The sequence below is a fragment of the Chroicocephalus ridibundus genome, chromosome 3 (genome assembly GCF_963924245.1).
Source record: "Chroicocephalus ridibundus chromosome 3, bChrRid1.1, whole genome shotgun sequence".
Classification (NCBI taxonomy): domain Eukaryota; kingdom Metazoa; phylum Chordata; class Aves; order Charadriiformes; family Laridae; genus Chroicocephalus; species Chroicocephalus ridibundus.
The window spans coordinates 118,124,265-118,147,683 of record NC_086286.1 but is presented as its reverse complement, the minus strand read 5'-3'; the positions used below and the strand labels follow the sequence as shown (position 1 = coordinate 118,147,683).

The window sequence follows — 23,419 nt, the reverse complement described above, 5'->3', positions numbered from 1 at the left end:
TAGAGAGATGGGGGCTGACCTCTTCTCCCTGGTGACAAGTGATAGGACGAGGGGAAACGGGTTCAAGTTACGTCAGGGGAGGTTTAGATTAGATATTAGGAGACATTTTTTCACTGAAAGGGTTATTAAACATTGGAATAGGCTGCCCAGGGAGGTGGTGGATTCACCATCTCTGGAGGTGTTTAAAAAAAGGGTAGATGGGGCACTGAGGGACATGGTTTAGAAGTGGCTCTTGTCAGGGTAGGCTAAAGGTTGGACTCGATGATCTTAAAGGTCCCTTCCAACCTCAACAATTCTATGATTCTATGATTCTATGATCTACAAAACACCTTCGGTATGGAAAATATTTATTTTGCGGCTGGGTCCGACCTAGCTTGGCATCAGTGCTGCAGAGCCCGTCTGCTCCTGAAGGCCCCTGCACCCCTCCTGCGGGCACACACCAAGGCTTGATCCTTCCCCCCGCCCTCACGGTCCAAGAGCTTTATAACAGCAGCCACCGGGCTCGCTTACCCTCTCTGACCCACCGAATCAAGGCGTTATTCATCTGTGTATGTAACCGGCTCAGCAGCCGTAGCTGCGGGTGCCGGCAACACCCTCCGAGGGAGCGGGAACGGCGCCTGCGGCCTGCGCCACCAACGCCGTTTACCTCAGGGCGCCCGCGCGCCCCTACGGCCACCTCGGGGGGCGGGGTTAGGCTTCGCCCCGCCCCCAAAGGGGCGGGAGCGCGCGTGGCAGGCGCCAGAGGGCGGGCTTCTCCTCCCGCTCCCGGAAATCGGATCAACTTCCGGCGGCGGTTGCCAGGGTGACGCGGTTGCCAGGGAGGCCGCGCCGCCCTGAGGGGAGCGGTGTGTGTCGGCACCCCTCGGCCCGTTCCGCCAGGATGTTCATCTACCTCTGCAAGAAGGTGCTCCCGGGGCACGGAGGAGAGTCGGGGCGGCGGGGGGGCAGGCCGCGGTCCCGCTTCCCCCTCAACTCCCCCGGGAGCTCCCGGGGATTGGAGGCGTGGAGGCCTTCGGGGCGCAGAGGGGACCCTCGGGGCTCCCTTCCGCTGCCTGCGGCCGCTGTGGCTCTACTGGCGCTGCTGGTCTGGCCCGGACCCTAGAGCGCTGCCCTGCTCTGTCCCGCCTGCTCCCCCTCGGCCTGGGTTTGGGGCTTGGGGTTTCTTTGGACTTAAGCGGTCTCCTAAGCAACTGCTGCCCCAGGAGACGCTGGACATAGCTCTTCAGCTGCAGACCAGCTCCTGGCAAAGCCCTGTGCATTGTGCGATCCTCTCACTTGTTTAGTTGCTTACGGGGCCTTCTCTGCACACCTTTGAAGATGCCCTGATATTATTATTTACTGCATGTGTTAGATTTCCCTTTTCTCAAGCATCGCTTTGCATGGTTTCACTAGTGCTTGCAAATCTATTTGTCTTCCGTCTCTTTTTGCATGTACTGATCTGTTAATAGAAATAAGTTTATCTTGTGTGCTATCATAGGTGTCTTTTAGGTGTTCGAGTATTTTAAAATAAAACACGATTCTTACAACTGTGTGGAGATGCAAAACACTTCTTTTTCAGATTGCAATTCCTGGTAATGTTCGATTAAGATGTATTTCCTGGAATAAGGATCAAGGTTTCATAGCCTGTGGTGGAGAGGATGGATTACTGAAAGTTTTAAAATTAGAAACACAGACAGGTAAATGATACTTTTTTTTTTTTTTTTAGAACAAAATCCACCACTGCCATCTTCATTATTTTAGGCAGAAAGCTGTGTATTTTTTTTTTTAAATAAATACATTCCAAGAAAAGTAAAATTTAATGTATTTTCAAATTCTTTTAAACCTTCTGCATGTAACAAAATGTGACAGCTACAGTTTTTGTGGGTTTTTTTTGTTGTTGTTTTTTCCTCTGAAAAATTGCTAGACTGTAAAGAGTATATGAATTTGGGTGATGGATGTGAATAGCAAACACGTTGAACTGAGGGACAGAAAATTCATTCTGCAGTTACAATTTACATGCTTGTAGGTGAATAATTTTATCTGTGTAAATAGTGATTAGAGCTGCAATATTGATAGCTAAGCACTAATATGTATGCTTTATTAGGTTTATTTTATAGCTATTTTTGTTATTTTTAGATGAAGCAAAAATAAAGGGACTTGCAGCTCCTAGCAATCTTTCTGTGAATCAAACTCTTGAAGGTCATAGTGGTAAGTGTCTTTGGGCATTTAATGTATTTTTTTTAGAATAAAAAAAGACAAGATTTTGTGAAGCTGATAGAGTAATTTTGCTATAACTTTTTATTATAAGCCTGAAATAAAGATTATCAGTATTCAACTTGGATATGTAACAGCTTGGCTAGCTATTTTTACCATATTTGTAAGATGCTGCTTAGAAACGGTTTCAAGATGTTTCAAGTCAAGTTTTTATGGGTAAGATCCCATATGAGACTTGAGGGTCTGAAGAAATGTGTGCAAAGAGAGTGTAAAATGTGTGTAAAAGAGTGCTCTTTTTGGTAGTTGTGAGAGAGATTTTTGTTTTAAAAGTGCAGTGCTACTGAGGATCAAACTACTTAGAGGAAGTAAAAAACCAAAACTTCCTACGACAGTAAAGTTTTGGCAGCTTCCCAGATTGACGTGTCAGAGGCAGTCAGAAACTGCAAAACTATAATTTAGGTTTTTGCATATTGAAGCAATATTTTGAGCAGAATTTGGAGAGGATGTTACTCAAGTGGGTGAATACGGAAGCAAAAGGAGCGGTTTAGCAGAATTTTGAAAGAGGAAGTGAGTGATACAGAAAGAATGCCTAAAATTAAATCAAAGTCAGTGGTGCACATTTCTGAGATGCTCCAGGTTTATTAAGCCGTCTGTGGTGGTTTTATTAACTTATTTAAATGGTGTAAATACAAAATATGTATAATTTTCTAGGTTCTGTGCAAGTGGTGACATGGAATGAACAGTATCAAAAACTGACTACCAGTGATCAAAATGGACTCATCATTGTGTGGATGCTGTATAAAGGTATTCTACAGGACAAATTGGAGATGGGATAATATTCCATGTTGTGAGAAATGTTTTTTCTTTTTTTTCAGCAATTTTTACAGTTCTTTTTCTGACTTTTTGTTTTGCAAACTGTAAAGCTCAAAATAGATTTAAAACCCTTTCCAGGTTTTTATTGTAGTATTTGTCTACATTTTTCATAGTGTAGTCGCGTATAAAGAGGCATTTGTCCTGCAGAGCTACCTTAGGAGAAGATATCAGTTCTTAGCCATGTGCTTGGTAAACTGCTCTAAATTTCTTATTTTCTTATCTCTGTTACTTTATTCCATTAGAAGAAAATAGTATATTGAAGAGGGAAAAAAAAAAAAGCAGCAGTGTGTAGGTTCTGTTGTGGGTATCATTGTAATATTTAAACAGTTCTGCAAAGTGCATCAAGCACAGACATACTGGTAGAACTACAAGAACTTAGTAAACCTGCATAGAACATTAATTAAATACTTTCATAAAAGCAATCTTTAGAAATGCTTAATTAAGGCAGTGAACGAATATGACTAACCAGTGTATTGTCGTAATTGGCTTTTATTATTTTTGACCTTAATTAATTTGAAAGCCAGAAAATCTCTCAGTCACATTAACCGCTTTCTAACACATGTGGGAAAGAAAAAGAAAATAAAGGGTTTCCTTTTTCTCCTGGGGAGTCTTGTGTATTGAAAAATTCAAACAAATAAAAGGTCAGTATCTCATTTCAGGCATAAAGAGTATCACTTGATTAGTCTTTCTGCCTGATATGTGGTGGCTTCTGTCACATAAATCACCTTTTAGTTTTGGAAAAGAACCAGTAAATTACTTAATACATATTCTTATCAAAGGCGGTTGTTCCCTCCATTTCTCTTTCCTAGTGTATTCTTGTCAGTCTGAAATTATGTACGCACAGATCTCTTCCTGTAGGGCCCCTCTGGACTTTGGCTCCTCTCTCCGATTACTCATTTGTCAGGTTCTTTTTGGAAATAAGTGTCTCGCATCTGAACACAGGGCTTCACGATAATTACTGTCTGTGTACTCTGGGGGACACTACAGCATAGTCTTGCTAAAGTTTTACTGAAAGGGCAGAACAACTTTGGTTTTAATTCCTTTCGAAAACTTACTGCTTCTGTAGCTTTTTGTTGCCTATTACATTGCAGTCATCCGTGTTTATCTCGTGTTTACTCAGAAGCAGACCATTCTCAGGTTTCTCCATTTAATTGAAAACCTAATTTGATTGCTTGGTAACTTTTATAAACTTTTTGCATGTCTGTATTATGTTATCTTTGTTGTTTTTTTTTTGGTTGGTTGGGTTTTTTTGACTTCAGGAATTCATATTGCTAAGAAATGTCATTATCATCCTATTTTTAATTGAGAGTGATTTTACTCTTTGAATTCAGTGATTAGGGTGTGCCTTGAATCCGCTAAAAGATTATGAAATCAGAAGTGTAACTCAGTTTTTCATTCACTACTAATAGGTGCTTGGTATGAAGAGATGATTAACAATAGAAATAAATCCGTAGTTCGAAGTATGAGCTGGAATGCTGATGGACAAAAGATTTGTATTGTATATGAAGATGGAGCTGTGATTGTTGGATCAGTGGATGGTAAAATTTAAGCTCTACTAATTGTTGTGGTATTACGTAGCTTTCGTTTTCAGTATTATGTACGTAGTGTCTGTTTGTCTAGTCAAATACAATTAATTGTTAATTTCTAATTGTTGCTTTGACTTTCCTTAGCTGTTTCATTTTTTTACATTGACAACATGCATCCTATTTTTAATTTTATGGTATGTTTATTAAGTACAATGAATATTCTGTTCCAGGCAATCGCATCTGGGGAAAAGACTTGAAAGGTACTCACCTGTGCCACGTGGCCTGGTCCTCTGATAGCCAAGTTTTACTGTTTGGAATGGCAAATGGAGATATTCACATTTATGACAACCAGGGAAATTTTATTGTAAGTTTATGGTGGTATAATAAAGGTATTAATTTCAATAGGCATATAAAAACTTACATCCTTTTAATTTATTTCATGTTTGTTTAGTTGATGGACTTCAGTACTAAGAACTGGACAAGGTCTTGTGTACAAAATTTTTATGCAGCTGCAGCTTTTTAACATAAATATTTCTTTCTTGATATCTAAATGAATATCACATCAACTAATGCCTTTTTGCGTTGCAATAGTTACTGAAAATGTAAAAATATGTGTGGTGATACTAATTAAATTAAATGAAGCTCATGTTAAAAGTACTATCATGCTTTTAGAAAAAAACAGTAATTTATTTTCCTATTGCTTCTGTCATTCTTTAATACATAAGGAATGTTATGTGCTTCAGAGAAGACCTTGTAGTAAGTGTGAAAAAAGAAAGGAAATAAATATAATATTGGTGCATTCCTACAACTTCAGTTTACTTATTTACTTTTATCTACTTACGTGGAATATTGGAATATTACTATGATAAAATGCTAAACAGAAGTAAAATGTTAACTTTGAAAAGCACAATGTATTTGGAACTATGTTCTTGACTTTTAGATGCCTATTATGGTAAATTTTCTCCTCCTTTCTTTTCCTTCCCTAAGAAAGTATCTGTTACCCTTCCCATTTTCTTTTCTTTAACCCCCCACTGTATCTTTCTTCCCACTGTGTGAGTCAGTGTTTCTAGCATGTGCTGTAAATTACTGAAATTCTTGAAATAAGTTGTTGTTGCTCCCCCTGCCCCCCCACCCCCTCCATAGGTGTGGCTGTGTGCTCCCCCCTCTCCTTCCCTCCCTTCCATAAGTTACCTGGTAGCCCCCCTCAAAGTGATCCAGGTGCACACTTATCTTTCAGAAAAAGACCTTACCTGTGTTACCAGATGTACAGGGCTAATTATTACAAAAGTAAACATCTTAATTGGTGTTCTAATTTGGACACTTATTTTTTCCATTTTTTTAAAAATATGTTATTCAAGAGACTTTTATTAAGAAAAAGCTGACAAAAAGGTTTCTTTAAAAATCAAAATATGCTGTGTCCAGGAATGTTTTGAAATTATTTTTACTTTTTGCAAAATTCCAGTGGGGTTCCTTGTGTGTGTGTGCACATGTGTGTGTGGTTTTCTTGGTTTTTTTTTGTTTGTTTGTTTTATTTGTTTTTAAGTTACTTTCAAAGAATGAAAATGCCAACATTAAAGTACTTTTTTTGTAATTAAAATAAATAGTTTTCATATGCCTGATCTGTCTTTGAATAAAGAAGTTTTTCAAACTCTTTAAAATTTTGAGAATGTGACAATTTTTCTTGGGACAGGAAACAAATTTTGCATAGACATCTGGTCTTTTGCAAGGTATCAATAGAGATGCAAGTTATTCTTCTAAACAGCATGTTATATATGACTTTAAATAATTAACTCTTCTTGTTTAGGTGAAAATGAAACTGAGTTGTTTGGTGAACTTAACTGGAGCGTTCAGTATTGCTGGAATACATTGGTACCATGGTACGGAAGGCTACATTGAACCAGATTGTCCTTGTCTTGCTGTCTGTTTTGACAACGGAAGATGCCAGATAATGAGAGATGAGAATGACCACAGTAGGTACAAAATGCAGGGTGCTAATTACTCAGCTGCTCTTGACCCAAGAAGTCTACTTATGCTTATATCCTTAATGTTTGTTTCTTAAAAACTAGATCCTGTTTTAATTGACACTGGTATGAACGTTGTATGTATTCAGTGGAACCACTGTGGAAGCGTATTGGCAGTGGCAGGCTCCCTAAAAGCAACTTCTCAAGATAAAGATGTAAACATTGTGCAGTTCTATACTCCATTTGGTGAGGTAAAAATATTTAATATACTTACATGAATTAAATTTTTTTTGTTTTGTTTTTTAATCTTTGTATGTTTAGTCTATGTGGTCATTACTGGTGGAATTTGGATACCAAAGTGTAGGTGTTCAGCGTGTTTAACGTGCTCTAATGTATCTAGGATATCTACCTGGATCCAGAAAGATGACACAGGACCAGGTACCCTTTTAGAATAGCAAGTTAGTGGCCAGTGTAAAAATCTGAATGCATCTCATAAAACGCTAAATGAGGGAATATGTATAGCGTCTAACTTTGAACACCTAACTTGGATACCTGAGTTCAGACCATAATCAATAAGCAGTCTGGAATGCTTAGTCAGCAGTTAAGATGCTCATTTAACATCTGTGTATCAAATCTGGAAGTACTTGTCCTTCTCCGCTGTCTGTGTAAGAGACCCAGGCATCTCTAGATTAGGAGTTCAAAATAAGGCAGTGAACGCTCCGCTCTATTTTTATGGAATCAGTAAAACTAAGAAAACGGCATCTCGTATCAGTAAAAGCAATGGCTTATAAACCTCAGAAAAGGTAAATTGTTTCTAATCTTCATTTGTCTGTTGGGGATATTATTTTGTAAATGTCTTTTGTACTACCTGTCTTGCTCAATAGTTGAGAGACAACTTTCCTATGTATTTTTATTCATGGTGCTACCCCTGCCTTGCAAGGTAATTTCACTTTCCCTCCTAGTAATCTGTCTGGAAATCAGGAAGTTAGTGTTAGGTGTCAGAGTGTGAGGACAGTTTGTCCCTTGCACAGAGGAAGTACTTGTCAGCCCTGCGGGTAACTGTGGTAAGGATCGAGCTGTGAGCTGTGCTGTGAAAGGGGGTAAGATCCAACATCCTCTGCAGGAGTTTCCTTAGTTGAAAGTATTAAACAGAATCAAAGGTTTTGGCAATGATGTTACATCTCTGGCTGCTAATGTCCTTCAGAATAACTGAAACAGGTGTTCCAGATTCTGTATCTAGTGTTTAGAAGTAAATTCTTTAGGCTTTAGAATTGTTTTGTACTAGTGCTGACATTTGGGTACAGACTTAACTTTTTGGAAGACGGTATCTTCTGTGAATAATGTGTGACCAGTATTTGGACTTGGTATTTGCATCTGATCAAAGGCATGAAACAGGTACTAAACTAAGTTCATTGATAACAGTTCATTTAGGCAGAAAGTTATGCCCTCAAAAGGAAAGTTAGATCTAAGTGTAAGTATCAGTGTTCTGCTCAGTAAAAACTTATGGCTTTTTAAAGCCTAAGATTATTCAAAATCTTACAGTAAATAGTAGATAAATGTATCCTTTATTATGTACATCTATATTATTTTCAAACAAAAAAGTTACCACAAACAAGTGCTCTGTGGTATTAAGGTTATAGTTTTTGAAAACGTTATTTTTTCAATTGTTTCCTTCATTCCTTCAAATTCTACTGCAAAATAAAGATATAAAAGGAAGATGGAAAGTGTATTTCTTTGCTTGCTCTTAAATTGTAAATGGACATCTAACTGCCTTTCTTAGACTTGTTTGAAAGGGACTAGAGAGGAGGAAAATGTCCATTGCCTCACTGCAAATTATGGGGCAACTCTGCAGCTGATTCATTGTATACTTTTGACATAGAATAGCTTTTATGTTTTTGTTTGAACTATCAGCTGTCATTAAGGGTGTTGTACATCAACTGACTAATATTACATTTCCAGCATAAATAAAACTTCTGAGGGATGTCAGGTATCAGTACTATTGTGTTTATTTTAGTAGAGAGTGAAATGATAAAGGTGATTCAAATTACCAACCAAAAAAAAAATTGTTTATACTGTCAGTTTCCATCTATTATTTATTTTTGTAAGTTTGAACTATCACTGACTCCCGTTGTTTGTTTCTCTCTGACAAAAAAAGAATTGAGGCAAAAGAACACTTTATGGTAATGCATGTTAAAAATCTCCCCCTTTGTTTGCCTGTGTATTGCAATTTGGGAGTCATTATGGAGTACTGTAAAGAAGGTTTATGTTTGGTTTTCATTAACTATCAAAACTGCTGTTTATGAACTTCAGAGTGGTTTTCCTGTGATAAATTCAGAATATTTTCTTTTCTTGTTTTAAACAAGCATTTGCGCACACTGAAGGTTCCTGGCAAACAGATATCTGCCTTGTCTTGGGAGGGAAGTGGACTGAAAATTGCACTAGCTGTCGATTCTTACATATATTTTGCAAATATTCGTCCAGATTACAAGGTATGTTGTAATGTGGCACTTAAATGTATTAATCCGTTTTCTGTTACTTATTCTTTTTCTGAATGGGTTGAAAAAGTAACTTTCACGCTTAACTTATGATTACTGTTCGATCAACACTGTTGACTTGAAGTTTTAGTGGAATGTAAGTGTCTGTCTTGGTGATGTAATGACTTAACCATTGTTTTCATAATGAATTTGTGATTTTATTTTCATAATAAGGAAATGTATGCTTTGTTAATATGAACAGAATTGAGCAGGAGTCTAAATTTGGTAGTGATTGAGGCTGTCATGTAGGTAAAGCTTCAGTGTTTTCATTGCTGTTTGGTTAAACTGAGTGGGCTAAGTGATACAATGGGAATTGTTTGAGCCTCACTTTTACTGTCATTTTTTTTAGTGGTGAATTAATTAGTTTGAACCAGGAGAACTGTGTAAAAACCTGAAAAGTAGAAATGAATGCAACCTGATAGGTGTACTTCCTACTTATAGTTCAATTCCCAATACACTTTTTACGAGTGTGTATTCAGCTAATTCTAAAATAATGTTTCTATCTTGACTACCATATGTTTGGTTTTTTTGTTTGTTTGGGTTTTTTTTTAAGAATTAGAACTATTTCACTTAAATGTACCGTTTAACAAAAATAGCGATTACTGTCCAGCATACAGTATTGTATACTTTTTTCCCCAGCACAGGATACGTTCTTTAATCATCAGTGTGTAACCACTGTGATTAAAGAGAGAGAGTGTGTGTGTGCAATGTGAGGCACGTACTGCAACTATATTGAAACGTCTCGTTCCACTGGGTTGTGAAAAATCATTGGTCAGGGAGTTATAAACACAAATCTGTCAGGAAGGAATCTCAAATAGTTTGTTGTAAATCTGCTGGAAAAGACTTTGGAAATTTGAGCTGGAAATTAGTCTTGCAGGAAATGCTACCTAATGTTTATTCTGGGAAATGTGTAAAACAGCTGGAATGCAGGCCTGTTGCCTTTTCTTAAACTCATCAGTATCTATGAGGCCATGTGTATTTCAAAATCTGGCACAGTTTGCAAATGAATAATATTTTGAAACTGTAGTTTTAGAAATTGCATGTGTAAGCTCTCTCTCTTTTTTTTTTTTCCTTTTACACATTTGAAGTGGAAAAAGATGTGCTCAAATTAGTTTATTTCTGCAGAAAGTAAACTTTTAACCTGTTGGAAGTATAATCAGTTTCAATATTAAATATTTTTATGGTGAATGGTATGTGTTGTCCTTCAATAAATAATACATATTACTACTGCTGTGTTCTTTATGATAATATCAGTAACTCCCTTTTAGGAACTAGATATTCTAAAAGGTGACAGTCATTAAATTGTAGTTTTTCACAGGTGTCATTAACTTAGGCAGGATTGGAATTAATGACCTGGAGATTAATTGTTAGTATCACATTACCAATCTACTGAATAATCCAGTTTCCTGTATCAAAAGATATCAAGTATTACCATAATAAGAGAAAAAGGATCCTAAATTATAATATGACAGTAAAAACTATGAATTGAGATGATCGTTTTTAAAATATTAATATTTTACATGGTATCTTTTGGAGTGGTAATACTAATTTAGAATCTATAGCTCTAGTTACATTTCTTCTGATGTATATTACCTTGTTCAAACGTGCATTGTATTTCACTTTATTTTCTCATTATCCAGCTGTCTGGGGTCCTTTGCCACTTCTTGAAATCAGTTGTAGAACTGACAGACATGATTTACAGTTTACTGACTTGTTACCTCATAACTTACTCCTTTCATATACATTTTCATATACATTTTAAGTTCCAGTTTGCATCTCTGGGAAGGATCCTGTGGGTAGTGCTCTCACTTGTCAAAAACTACCTTTATTCCAATGCTTTTATTTTTCTTCCTGTATCCAAAATGAGCTTCATTTTCTTGAAAATCCAAGTAGATCATATCAGTCAGGTCATGTTAATTTGCATATCTGTTGCCTCTCTGGAAGGTAATAAATAATAATAAATGAAGGAGGTAAAACTTCCAGGGCTAAAAATACGATGGCTCTCCAGTGTGTTGTGTTTATCCATGTCCAACTAATTCCATTATTTATTATATAAGGCTGGATGAGGCTTTGAGCAGCCTGGTCTAGTGGGAGGTGTCCTTGCCCATGGCAGGGGGGTTGGAACTAGATGATCTTTAAGGTCCCTTCCAACCTGAACCATTCTGTGATTGTGTGAAAGCTGGATTTACTGATTTGTGATTCCCAGAATCATAACACTTTTTACATCTGCTAATTCCTGTTCCTCTGGCTAAACTCCAGAGCATTGTGTTTGAATTCCCATAGAACTTCAGTGAAAACCATTGGGTTCTGACAATTTATTACCATTCAGTTTATACATGTATTCTAAAAGTTCTTTTGCTGATTCTTTAGTTTATCATCTTGCTTTCATTTCTTGTAGAGTGTGGGAACCCTTCTGGCAAGCACTCTAACAAGCTTTCTCCTCTTTTCTAGTAAATGCTGATGCAGAGAATTCTGTTATTTTTTTCTACAATTGCATCATCATCCTTAAGTGGTTTGTTTTATATCTCATTTGTTTGTCAGCTTCACCTTCTTGCTGAGATATTTTCTGATTCGGCTGTGTTAGACAGTGTTTTCATTATTAATTTCTATAATTTAAATCAGTTGAATGCAGTAAAATACATCTTCGTGATTTTTACAGTGTTTGGATATTCCATTTCTTCAAGGGCCTTTTAGCCCTTTCTCCTACTTGTTACATGAATAATTATATACTTCCGGGGGGAAGGGAGTTACTAATATGGAAGAGATGATGTGAGTTACTCTAGTGCTCTAATACAATTGGTCATTTTTGTCTGGTCCAGGAGTTGCACTGGTTGAGGTGTTTATTGTATTTCCCTTGGGAAATGAACTTTGGGTTTCCACTTCAATAGTCACAGAGGAAGCGTCTTCATGGCAAAAACCATCTTCGCAGTGGATATTTCTGTAGACCCACTGAACAAGGAAGAAACAAGGGGAAGGGAGATCTTGTCACATTTTGGGGTTGATTCTCCAGTTCTGATTGTGATAGGTTATTCTGCATGATGGGAAGGCTTTTTTTGCCAGTTTAATATTATGCAAATAACTTACTACCAGAGCTATGTTGACATACTTTTAATACATACGTTCATCACTTGACAGGTAAAGAATATTGAATGCTGATTGTGTATATGAAATAAACACTTTCTTTCATAGCTGTGAACAATTGATTATTGAATTCTTATAATTTCTGATAGGTTTTATCAAAATTGTCTCTCTTGGCAGTGGGGTTACTGCTCCAATACAGTTGTTTATGCATATACCCGACCTGATCGTCCGGAATACTGCGTAGTCTTTTGGGACACAAAAAACAATGAGAAGTATGTGAAATATGTCAAGAGCTTGATTTCCATAACAACTTATGGAGACTTCTGTGTTTTAGCAACTAAAGCAGATGAAAATCAACCTCAGGTAAAGTTTTGCTTTTAGTTTTCACTTGAAATGCTCTGTTCCACGTGTCAGTGCTTTACAGCCAGAATAAGATGAAATTCTAATAAAATTCTGAATCTGTCTCAGAGTGTGTCACTCAGTTGTCATTTGACAGAATGGCACTTCAGTGGGCTCAGCGGTTAAAAACAAAGAACCCCAACAAGCAGAAAAGTAATAGCAAAAATTTGCGTAACCGATTATCTGGCTCTATATTGTAACTACTTGTAGCCATTAGCAACTTAATGAAAACTGCAGCCTTCAAGATTAATGTTTCTTTAGTAATATTTAGAACAGTTCTCCAAAGAGGAGCTAAAAGCAGGAGAGCATCAGAATGGTAACGAATATTTAATCAGTCAGAAGTGGAGAAAAAAAGGGGAATTTTTAAGGTGATATAAATCACGTTACTACAAAGCACTCCATTTGTTTGTTTATTTATTTTGATAAATGATATGATAAATGATACCATACGGTAAATGTATCCTTTGGTTAATGTGTGTCTGGTTAGCATGATGCCAACTGTTACATGGTTTTTCTTACTGCTTTCACTTCTGAATTATTTTCTGTATCACTTGTACATTGCTTACAAAGGAGGAGCATGAGATGGAGTCAATTGGTGCAACGGTAAAAAAAAAAATGCTTTAGCGCTGTTTGGCTTGATTGTGCAATAAATGGTGTACTGTCATAGGGATTGGAAATACAGTACAATACACATGGCCCAAACTTTTTGGTGAAATTCAGTGCAATAAAATGAGATTTTTCTGGGTTGTATTTTTAAAAGAGCAAACAAGCAGGGGAGGGACTTAGTGTAACTTTCCTGAGCATAAATAAGAGATTTAATTTTAGCGTCTGAAAATTACAGATAATAAGCATCTTTTAGTTCTTTCAAGATGGTTCCAGTGTAATTATTAACACTGTGGGGGATCAGCTTTTAGGAAATGAAGTGCACGAGCTTATCCTTTGGGTAGCAGTTCATTAGAGTTGCTTTCTGAAAAACAGATTTGTTTTGCAATAGATTTGCGTCGTTAGAATTGTGATTTCAAGATGGCAAAATGTACAGCAATAACTGATGGGGCAAAAAAAGAGTAATTTCAGCAGGAACCGTTTAAAAATATTGCAAGTGTATGTGAATGTCAGTAGTTACGAAGAACTTGATACTGATAGCAAGGCTTGAGCTTTCTGCTTTGATCAAATCGGACAATGCAAACTCCCTTGTCCCAGCACCAGCCTGTGCAGCTCATGCAGCCTCTGCCTCGGATACCCTTACTCCATCACCCCTTGGCAGTCTCTGATCTACTGACGTAGAGTCTCAGAAATAAGTAAAAAGGGCATAAAAGAGAAATTGATTAAAGAGTGAATGGTGGGATAATTTACCAGAGAAGAATTAATAGAAACATAATGGAAACAAACAATGTAGAGTTTAAAAAGCCAGGTGTGGTTTCCTACAGAGTTGGAGGCTCAACATATTTTTTGGAAAAGGGAAATTTAAGAATGCTGGTGGAAAGTTTAACTCATGAATAAAGAAATAAAAATACTATTTTTGAGAGGTGTTTCATGGTGGCAGAACAGAAAAATGAATTATTTAATGAAGAGAAATCCTTGTTCAGATCTTTTTCTTTGAAAGGAGGAAGTTCATACAGCAGTTGAAACCCTAAATTCTGCCATTCTCATGTGCTTAATAAGCTGTCAATCTGTCAGTTTAAAGGGGTAGGCTATACAGTTGCTGTAGTCTGCTACCACGATTACATGAATTGTTCAGGAGGTGAGAGAGCTATGCAGAATTAATTATCTATTAATTATCTTCCATTTCCTGGAGAGTCAGGATAACAGCTTTTAGGTGATTCAAGTTTTGGCAGCAGTTTTTTTTTTTAAATCTAAAGACTCTACAGTGAAAGTTGCCACTTAATTTCCACACTTCTCTCTCAAGACATCCTTATTTCCTTGTGAAATCATCATAAAGCTATTTAATCCTTGATTTAGGTCTGGAAAAATAAATGCATCAGCAACAACAATGAAGCATTGGTGTACAGGTCAATTTTTATTTATTTGCGTCTTCCTGCGTTTAACAGACCAGTCTGAGGTACCTGTGCTATCAAAGCCTTCCTGAGCAGGATTACAAGAAGGGCAAAACTAAAGAAACTCATCGGTTTTGTAGTATGTGTGATACTGCAGGGCAGAGGGATAGCCTTATTCACAATTCTCCCCACATTGTAGCCTTTCTGGGAGCTAGCGAAGGGGGTCTGATGCAGTTTATTAGATTATCCTTTGCATGAACGGTTAAGCGAGAGTTGAGTTATCTGTGGACCCTGCTGGTGCCACATCCTGCATATTGTATTTTTTTTGTCTGGTTGATTTGCTCCTTCACTTTATTAAACAGCTGGTCATTTTCCTGTTTTGTGCTTGGCTTTTTTTATAGTGCTAATTGGCAAATATGTCATTTCTCATGCTTATGCTGCTTTATATTTACTGCAGTCACAGTCCCTCTGTTTTCTGTTGCTGATCAGCATTAGATTGTGCGAAATCTGGGTTATGAGATACACCTTCACAGAAAACCTTGTACAGCTTACTAATTTACAAAAAAATGTGGTAATAATGACACTTGCTTTTATTTCCATACAGTACGTGCTGGTTCTCTGCAATTCTATTGGCACTCCCTTGGACCCAAAATATATTGATATTGGTAAGCAACTTGCAATAGTCTTATTCTGTTGTTTTGGTTTTTTTTTTCTAATTTTTATAATAAATTTCTTCTGCAAGTCTGTTGTTCAGTGAAACAGTTGCTGTGTGGTAACACCCCTTGCATCCAAATGTTGTGATTCTCTGTTCTATATGTGCTTGGTTTTATATTGGCTTCTTACTTCTATTTGGACTCTCCCTAAATGTGATAAACATGTAATCGGGGGTTCCCAGGTTGTGAACTGTAATTGCTGGTAGTGACCTATTGATTATTCTGTTAATAAAAATAGTGGTTTGTAAAACCAGTCCTGTTCCTTGTAAAAACTGGCTAAATTTAAACTGATTCTTCCAGTTAATACAAACTATTTACAATAGAATTTTTAAAATTTGTTACTTTTCCTTTTTTTTTTTTTAATGGGTGTTCTTGGTCATTCAGGTTTTCCTTCACAACAGTGGCAATTCAACTCCTTTTTTAAGAAAATGTACTTTTTTTGAAGAGGGCCCTGTTTCTCAGAGCAATTGAAATAGTCTGATCTGGACTTTCATTTAAAAATAACATATTGCTGCTTCCCAAATATCTTAAAGATCAATTTCTCTTATTTCAGTGTTGGTAGTATCTTTTCCTTATTATCTCCCTCACAATTGTTTTATCTAAATAGTTTCAGATTATAAATTAAAAATCAAATTAAAAAAAAAATAAATCAGTGGATTATAACAGAAGTATGAAAATACCCCCCAAATCCTAAATAGATCTGAATTCCAGCCTTTCCCTACTGCTTGTTTGCCGCAGGTGCAGTACAGAACACTGCCAAGTAATTGCAAACCACTATTTGCTGGGATTTTTGTTAGAGAGTAAATATAATTGATTTATCTTTTTCCCCCCATTCAAACAGATGAGGGAAGTGCAGACAAACTGATAATCAGCTTTCTGATTAATTAATCCACTTTTGTTCTGGTTTTTGCTTTATTTTTGGTTTGGTATCCAAATAGATCTGAATTTGGATTCGGAATAGACACTGTGAACCCCACTTGCAGTTTTCTTTTTGAAGCTTTATTCTTTGATTAACTTCTCTGTTTTGTTGAAAGGCTAAATCATTTGTAATGAAGTTTTAGCAAAAATATTTATTTGCTTTTGAATGAGAGAGGAGACTATAGTTATTTAAATGAAAAGTACATAGTTATTTTTAGAACCTCTTAGCTAAAATGATGGAGCAGGTTATGGATAAAACCAGATTGCTTACTGTAAACCTGGAAGAATTCACCCCCACTTATTTTATTAATGTAAAAGTGTCTACCTAATATGTGGATACAGCTTTGGAACGTACACGCCCTGATTCTGCAGAAATTAGGTTTAATTTTTAAACAAACCAAACCAAATTCTTTTCCCTACCTGTGCCAAAAAGACACGTAGCTATTATGACAAGAAACCTCATGAACTTTTTTCAATGTAAATTGCCTCCTACAGCCATTGTTTTATTCTCTCTGCAAAAAAGTAGCTCTTCTGTCAAAGTTAATCTCATTAGAGAAATTAGTTCCAAGCCATAGTGCTATTGCTTAGTGGTAGTATTAAATGATAAACAAACAGCCATTCTGTCTGATAAAATAGATAGGGAAAGTGTCTAGCAAAGTTCTTCTAGGATAGAAATGATGAGGAAAGTAAAGTAAAGAACTGTAAGACAAGAATGTAACAACAATTCACAGAAGAATATAGCTAGAAAAAAAAAATAAACCAAAGAATAGAAATAGTTGAAACCATAAATATGTTTATTTTCCTCAACCAGTGCTACTAAACATTTTTATTATATATTAACTAAGTTTGTAAGTGTCGTGTTCTAACATTGTTCAGTTTTTCAGTGATAGCAGGAGGAAATCAGCTGTGAGTCAAATACATATTGTGAAATTCATGCCCTATATTGTATATCATAATTGAAATGAAGAGTATCCTGCTCCGATGAATGAGTTTGTCTTCTTTGTCCTATGGATTATGTATGAAATATTGTGGTGCTTTTCATTCTCATAATTTCTGTTTATGTCAGTTTGATGGAGGTTTTGCCACCTTTTACAATGAGGGTGGCACATCAGAATCTTAAGGAATAAAGTGCCCAGAAAATTCAACACCTAGAATTTTACAATGGATGGAGGGGAAAAAGCCCAAACCAAAACTGAGCACTGAAGAAAGATGATGTGGTGGGTGGTAGTGGTGTGGGTGGGGTGTCTGTTGTGTCCCCTCTGTCCCGTCCCCGCTCCTGATCAGATGTCTACACTGTATGTGCCTACTAGCCTCCTGAACTTGACAGGTGGGATTGGGGCGGTGGGAGGAGGATTTGGGGACTTACAGGGAGTATTTCATCTCATTTCTACAGTTGACATCTAAAATAAGTTCTGTGAATCATTCCTGAAAGGGGTCTTTTTGCTCTGCATTGGGTACAAAGGAGCCCAGGCCAACCATCTCTGTCAGAGATGTCTAAAATTAAGTGAGATGAATCCCACTCAAACGGTCAAAATTAGCTTTGCATGTACACCTCGAACTGCACTTAAACTTTTTTTCTTTGCATTTTTCTAGTGTTCTGTTTATGTGAGCTTTCTAAATCTATCTGCAATAGTTTTATTTATTTACGTTATAAACAAAGGTATCGGTTTATGATTCCCCCATTACGACCCACCTCCTACAGCTGTCTGTACACAAGAAAAGAATCTTCTCCAATGACTGAAAACAGTTAAAAAGAAATGCTGTTTAATTGAAAAATGCTGTTGTTGTTCCAACTGTATTTGAATTGTGCTGAAGAGATTAAACAATCTGGAAAAAGCTTCTCTTCCTTTAGTTTAAGTAAGCTTTCTGCAGCCTGCTTTTGTTGCCTCCAGTGTCAGAGGATCAGTTTAGTGCATAGATTTAAAATATTCTTTCCTAGTGTGAGTTCATCTGTAAAAATGTTCAGTATTATAGCCTTCAACCTCATAAACAGGCAAATACTTGAGGTTAGGAATATTTGCATTTTTGAGTCCTGAAAAATTTCTGTAGTCTTAGCGGTTCAAACATAACAAGCAAGTCTTTCATTGCTGTGTAGTAAACACAGCCAGAGAGTCAACTTTTTTTTTTTATTTAATATATGCATCCTCTAAGACTCCTTTAAAGTTAGCCCACCAAACTTACAGAAGGGATTGGAGATGAAAGTGAAAAGCAAATGCCTATAAATGCAACACTTGTGGAACACGTTGCACTGGTTTTATCATAGTTGCTTTCCTTTTTTCGTAACCTTTGAAAGTACAACTTCTTAGAACAACCTGAAATATTTATAACAAGGTCATTTTGTGCGAGGTGTAGACACTTGTACATAGTCAAGGTCTTAACAGACAGTATATCATGCTGTTTGTCACAGCTGGAGCTTCTTGGCAGTAGAAAGTATAATTGTTCCAGTTTGACAGGGTGCTGAACTTCAGCAGCTGGCTGGCCTTGTTGAGGTCAACAGAGAGAGAGAAGACCTTGTAAAACCTTAAAGGCAGAAGACCTTTCTGTAAGTTCTTTTAAGATTCCGGTTAGCGCATCAAAAATCATTACCTGTGTCCTGTTTATAAATGAAAAAAATCAGCTTCAAAACAGTTATCCGGGGAGTGTAATCATTAATAGTTTAAGATATAAGCAGCACAAACGTATCTCTTATGCAAGATAATTGGAGTGTTATTGACTTCTGAAAAATATCTTACCTGTCTGTGAAATTCTTTTTCTTCTTTGTACCAAAACAGTTTTTCAGGCTATTCTCTTTTACTGAAGTGATGAATTGCTGCATTGAGTTCTGTCCAGAAAATAAGTTGCTTACGTAATTTTTATTTTGAACTCTTGTTTTGGACTTTTAAAATACTCTGAAAGATGGCATTTAGAACCACTTAGGTTGTTACTTTATTTGATTTTCATTAATGCTTGTGAAAAATGCCTTCTCTTATAGTAGGATGTTTCTCAACAGACAACTCGCTATCCGTGTGCTCCTGCCTGTTGTTAAGTGGGCACTCCTGACTGCCGTGAGTCTGAACTATATTTTTTGACTGGCTGTAATTACTGCAAATTGAACACACAATATTTCTGTTTTTTACCAGACTGCCCCTTATTGGAATAGCAATCACCTGGCGCTCTACTGAGCATAAAGATTTTGCTCTTCCTTAAGACTTTGGTGCCCCGCGGGTCTCTTTGGCTTTGACCTGGTGGAAATTGATAGTGGAGAAAGAAGATTGCTAATCTAGGGATGCTAAGTAGCTGCTGGAGCATTTGAATAATGCATCTGTGAATGTGCATTAAGGCACAAGTTGTACAAATTGTGAATTTATAACACTATAAAATTGTTTCAACAGAGTGCTATTAATCTCCTAATGAAAAAGTAATTGTGACAGTGCACAATGTTTGATTTACCCCCAGGACATGCAAATCTTACGTTGTAGGGCTCTGAGCCAATAGTTTAAGAAGGGCTCAAAAAAATGCTTATTCTCTTTATTCCATTGAATTTTTAATTATGTCATTAGCTTTCTAATGCTTTCCTCTGCTAATGATGGCAAAAAAGGATTAATCAGTCATTATATGGTGAAGGGCCATCACTTCAACTTTCTGTAGATATTGATGGATGGTTACTCCTTGAAGCTCTTCCTCATGTTGCTCTTTATTTTGTCCGAGGGCATTTTTCTTCCTGTGCTTCCTGTGCCTTGTTTTTAGGGTCCTTCACAATAGCTAGTGTTTGCTAGCTCATAAATTAATCTCTTCTCCATTGTCTAGCATTATTATGTTCCATCCTACTAGGGTACAGAAATTAACCAACACAGTTTCTTCTGTTTTCACAGGCTCACAGGCTTTCTGTCAAAATCCTTTTCATGAATAACTAAATATAAACTACAGAAGGCTAAATATCTTGTTATATAATATCTTTTTAGTGGAAACACAACAGATGGTATCTGCTAAGAAAATGTCACTCAGGCTGGATTATATCATCTTCTTACATGCGCTTAGGAGCACTGACATAGTGAAGTGTTGGGTTATCTTTCACACGTGTCCTAACGCCCAGTGAAATGAATACAACAGCCTGATCAACATACAGGTAGATTAAAGACACAGTGCTGGAGTCATGCCTAGGTGTCTCACCTCCCTCCTGGACGCCTTCACAAGGATGACTGAATTGCATGTGAAACAGCACTTGAATTGCTGTTACTGAAACATGATCATTTTGAAGTAAAATATAACTGATTTCTAGTATTTCTTCATGTTCTGTGAACTGTGGTCATTCGTGAGGTGTCCCATGTGCAGTTCAGTGGTCCCTGCTGCTCTCTGATGCTTTCTTCTGTTTATGAGCTAACACTTTTAGAGACATTTGAATCAAGCTCTAAAATTAGGTAGATGTTATTGATCAGACTAAGTTTGTCCCAGTTTCTCAGGAACAGCCTGTAATAGGTTTGTATGAAAACAACAGTTTAGTCTTGTGTCTGTCTGTCAGATTGCTTCCTTTCCATCAGCTTTAGGTGGGATCACTTGTCTCTCTCGTATTTCATATACTAGAAAGTGCCTCAGCTTTTTCATGCGGTGAAGTAATACAGTCATGCATCAAGTTTGTTTTCCATCTACTATTTTTTTAAAAGATTAGACATGAAACCAGGTGTTTTCTAACTGTTTTGAAGTAGGATGGAGTGAGTGTGGATGAAATACAGACATTGCAGAAGGTTTTTCAAGATTCCTGGATATTTAAGACATAAAGTTTCTCCCCTTCAGGGAGGAGGTTTTATGAAGGAACAGTGAAGAGAAATTAGGTGAGAAGAGAAAGAAGGGCCAGAGAAAACTTAAAGGGCAGTTGTTTCACATGTTATTTTGGTGGGATGGTATATTCAAACCTGTTCAATATTTGATCACTGAAGAGTAAGGCACCTGTTTAAATGCTTTCCATGCATATTTTCAAGGTCTGAAAATTAAGTATTAAGACGTTAATACTGCAGTTAGCTCTCTGCAAAATCAGTGAGAAGAGCTAGACAATCTAAGAAGTCCACATGTTTAGCCTGGAAAGCTGCTCTGCAGTGGAAATGCTGAGCAGAGGAGTGTCTGAATCTCTTGCCTCCTCCTGACTTAAGGTGCTTGCTCTTCTGTCTGCTGAATAATCAGAACATAAATTCTTTGAAGGGCACTGATGCCCAAGTGAGCAACAATAGCTGCTAAAATCAAGGCCACTGTATAAGATGATAATGCTTCCCTATGCTAAAGGAAACTTAAGTAGTTAAACGAGCTGCCTAGAAAGGGATTCTAGATCTTCCTCAGCCTGAACGGATTGAAATGAGCGTCTTTCCTTTCCCAGGAAAGGACAAATCCCTTCCTTCTCTGCCCCAGCATCAGCCCAGACTGGGGCATCCTTTCCTTGTGTGGAAGTTACGCTGTTACGGAGCCAAGAAGGAAAGCATTTTAGGAGCAGAGTGTAGCCCAATGATTAATGCTTTGAGGTGAGAAGGGGGAATAGAAGTGAATGGAATAGTTCCGTTGGAAGGGACCTACAGTGATCATCTAGTCCAACTGCCTGACCACTTCAGGGCTGACCAGAAATTAAAGCATGGTATTAAGGGCCTTGTCAAAATGCCTCTTAAAACGCTGACAGACTTGGGGCATCGACCACCTCTCTAGGAAGCCTGTTCCAGTGTTTGACCACCCTCTTGGTAAAGAAATGCTTCCTAATGTCCAGTCTCGCCTTGGATTTTAGTTTCTTTTTCCACAGATTTTCTGTTTGTATTTTTTTTGTGTGTGTTTGCTTGTTTAATGACTGTCCAGTATAAAATGCTAAAGCAATTCTAGAAAAAAAAAAAAAATCCCTTATGTCCTACTTTTATGCAATTCTTTAAGCTATATAGGCAATTTTATAAAAGCATTGGTTCCCACATATAGATACACTCTTCTGGATGTGATTTTTGAATGGATCTGATCCTGATGATTATGCCTGTGTGCTGTGTATCCCTCTTCCTGCAATTTCACATTTGGCTTCAATCCAATCATCGTTTAGCCTGCTGTTGCAAAGAAGGGAAGGCCCTGCTCTCCATGCTGGCTGCTCATTCCTGCCCTCTCCAACATTTGTGATTTTCTCTTTAATCCAACTTAAACTAATCTTTATTTATTTAATTTTGAGGTCAGTTAGATGAGTGAACTGATCCAACTTAGTCTGTGGTCAAGCTACTGCTAAAGCTGATATAAAAGAGGTGGCAGGAAGATGTGTCGGGGGTTGGTGTGTGGCGTGTTTTTGACAGCAATGATCAGTTTAAGTCTTAGGCATGTCCATAAAATGCCTAATTGATTGTAATCCTTTGGATAAAGCATAGATGCGTTGCCATCTTGTTTCTGGATCACAACAGAGCTTGTGTGAACGTCCTTTTTTCCCAGATTGGGGTACTTCGAGGTGTGCACAAATGAGTAAGTTTAGGCTCCATGGAAGCTGTAGGTCAGATGGGGAGTCACCTGGTGAGTCTGAGGAATGCTTATGACTTTCAGATGTGGGCCTGGTTCAGCGTTGTCTCGGAGTAAAGTGTTTAAATGTGGACTAAGCTGAGTCCAAATATAATAGTAGTAAAATTTCGTGATTTTTAGCAAGAGGAAACCTTATTTCCTCACAGGTCAGGAGATTCTCATGTTTCAGTTTTAAAGGATAAAACCATTGACTGTTACGGCATGTACAGCTACAAGGTGATAAAAAACCAGAGCAAATACATAGAATTTACTAATGCTGTTAATGAAATGGAGGCGACTGTATCCTTCAGTTGTATGTGACTAATTATTGAAATAAATGTGATATAAGTATATGAAATACACCGAGTTGCATATAATGTAAACAACTGTGCTGCTCACATGTTAAGCATCATCACTAAGCCTTCTTATCCAGTATTTACATTTATACTAAAAAGTATTCTAGAGCCATCAGGTAGCTTATATAATCCTCTTGGTTTCAAAGAAATAAAATCTGTTCAACTAGTCTTTCCCCATCTGTCTGCGGAAGCACTGGTTCTCGTTATGGCAGGCTTATAGCTCCCTCCAGAGTTCTGTTCTGTGCTAAAATACCGAAAAATCGAGATTCTCTGTAAAAGAATCCGATTTTGTGCTCACAGCGTGTTATCTGTATGAGTCAGTGTTTCGCTAACAGGCTGGGCTACACAATTCTTCTGACTTTGCCTGTTTTGTCTGGTAGCATGCTGATTTACTTGT

The 23,419-nt window shown here is 37.2% G+C and overlaps 1 protein-coding gene across 4 annotated transcripts in view; it reads left to right on the top strand.

Annotated features, from left to right (window-relative positions):
• Nucleotides 1–772: 772 nt before the first annotated feature.
• Nucleotides 773–23,419, top strand: part of WDR35 (WD repeat domain 35) — a 43,255-nt gene continuing 20,608 nt past the window's right edge. For 3 of the 4 annotated variants that reach the window (XM_063330532.1, XM_063330529.1, XM_063330531.1), the window contains exons 1-12: nucleotides 773–904; nucleotides 1,559–1,676; nucleotides 2,116–2,187; nucleotides 2,905–2,997; nucleotides 4,476–4,604; nucleotides 4,823–4,956; nucleotides 6,397–6,562; nucleotides 6,659–6,804; nucleotides 8,917–9,042; nucleotides 12,346–12,531; nucleotides 13,138–13,170; nucleotides 15,166–15,226. In XM_063330532.1, the coding sequence (XP_063186602.1) occupies nucleotides 881–904; nucleotides 1,559–1,676; nucleotides 2,116–2,187; nucleotides 2,905–2,997; nucleotides 4,476–4,604; nucleotides 4,823–4,956; nucleotides 6,397–6,562; nucleotides 6,659–6,804; nucleotides 8,917–9,042; nucleotides 12,346–12,531; nucleotides 13,138–13,170; nucleotides 15,166–15,226 (1,288 nt within the window). In that variant the 5' untranslated portion in view covers nucleotides 773–880. The remainder of the gene's footprint in view (nucleotides 905–1,558; nucleotides 1,677–2,115; nucleotides 2,188–2,904; nucleotides 2,998–4,475; nucleotides 4,605–4,822; nucleotides 4,957–6,396; nucleotides 6,563–6,658; nucleotides 6,805–8,916; nucleotides 9,043–12,345; nucleotides 12,532–13,137; nucleotides 13,171–15,165; nucleotides 15,227–23,419) is intronic. The other variant, XM_063330530.1, reaches the window with a different exon arrangement.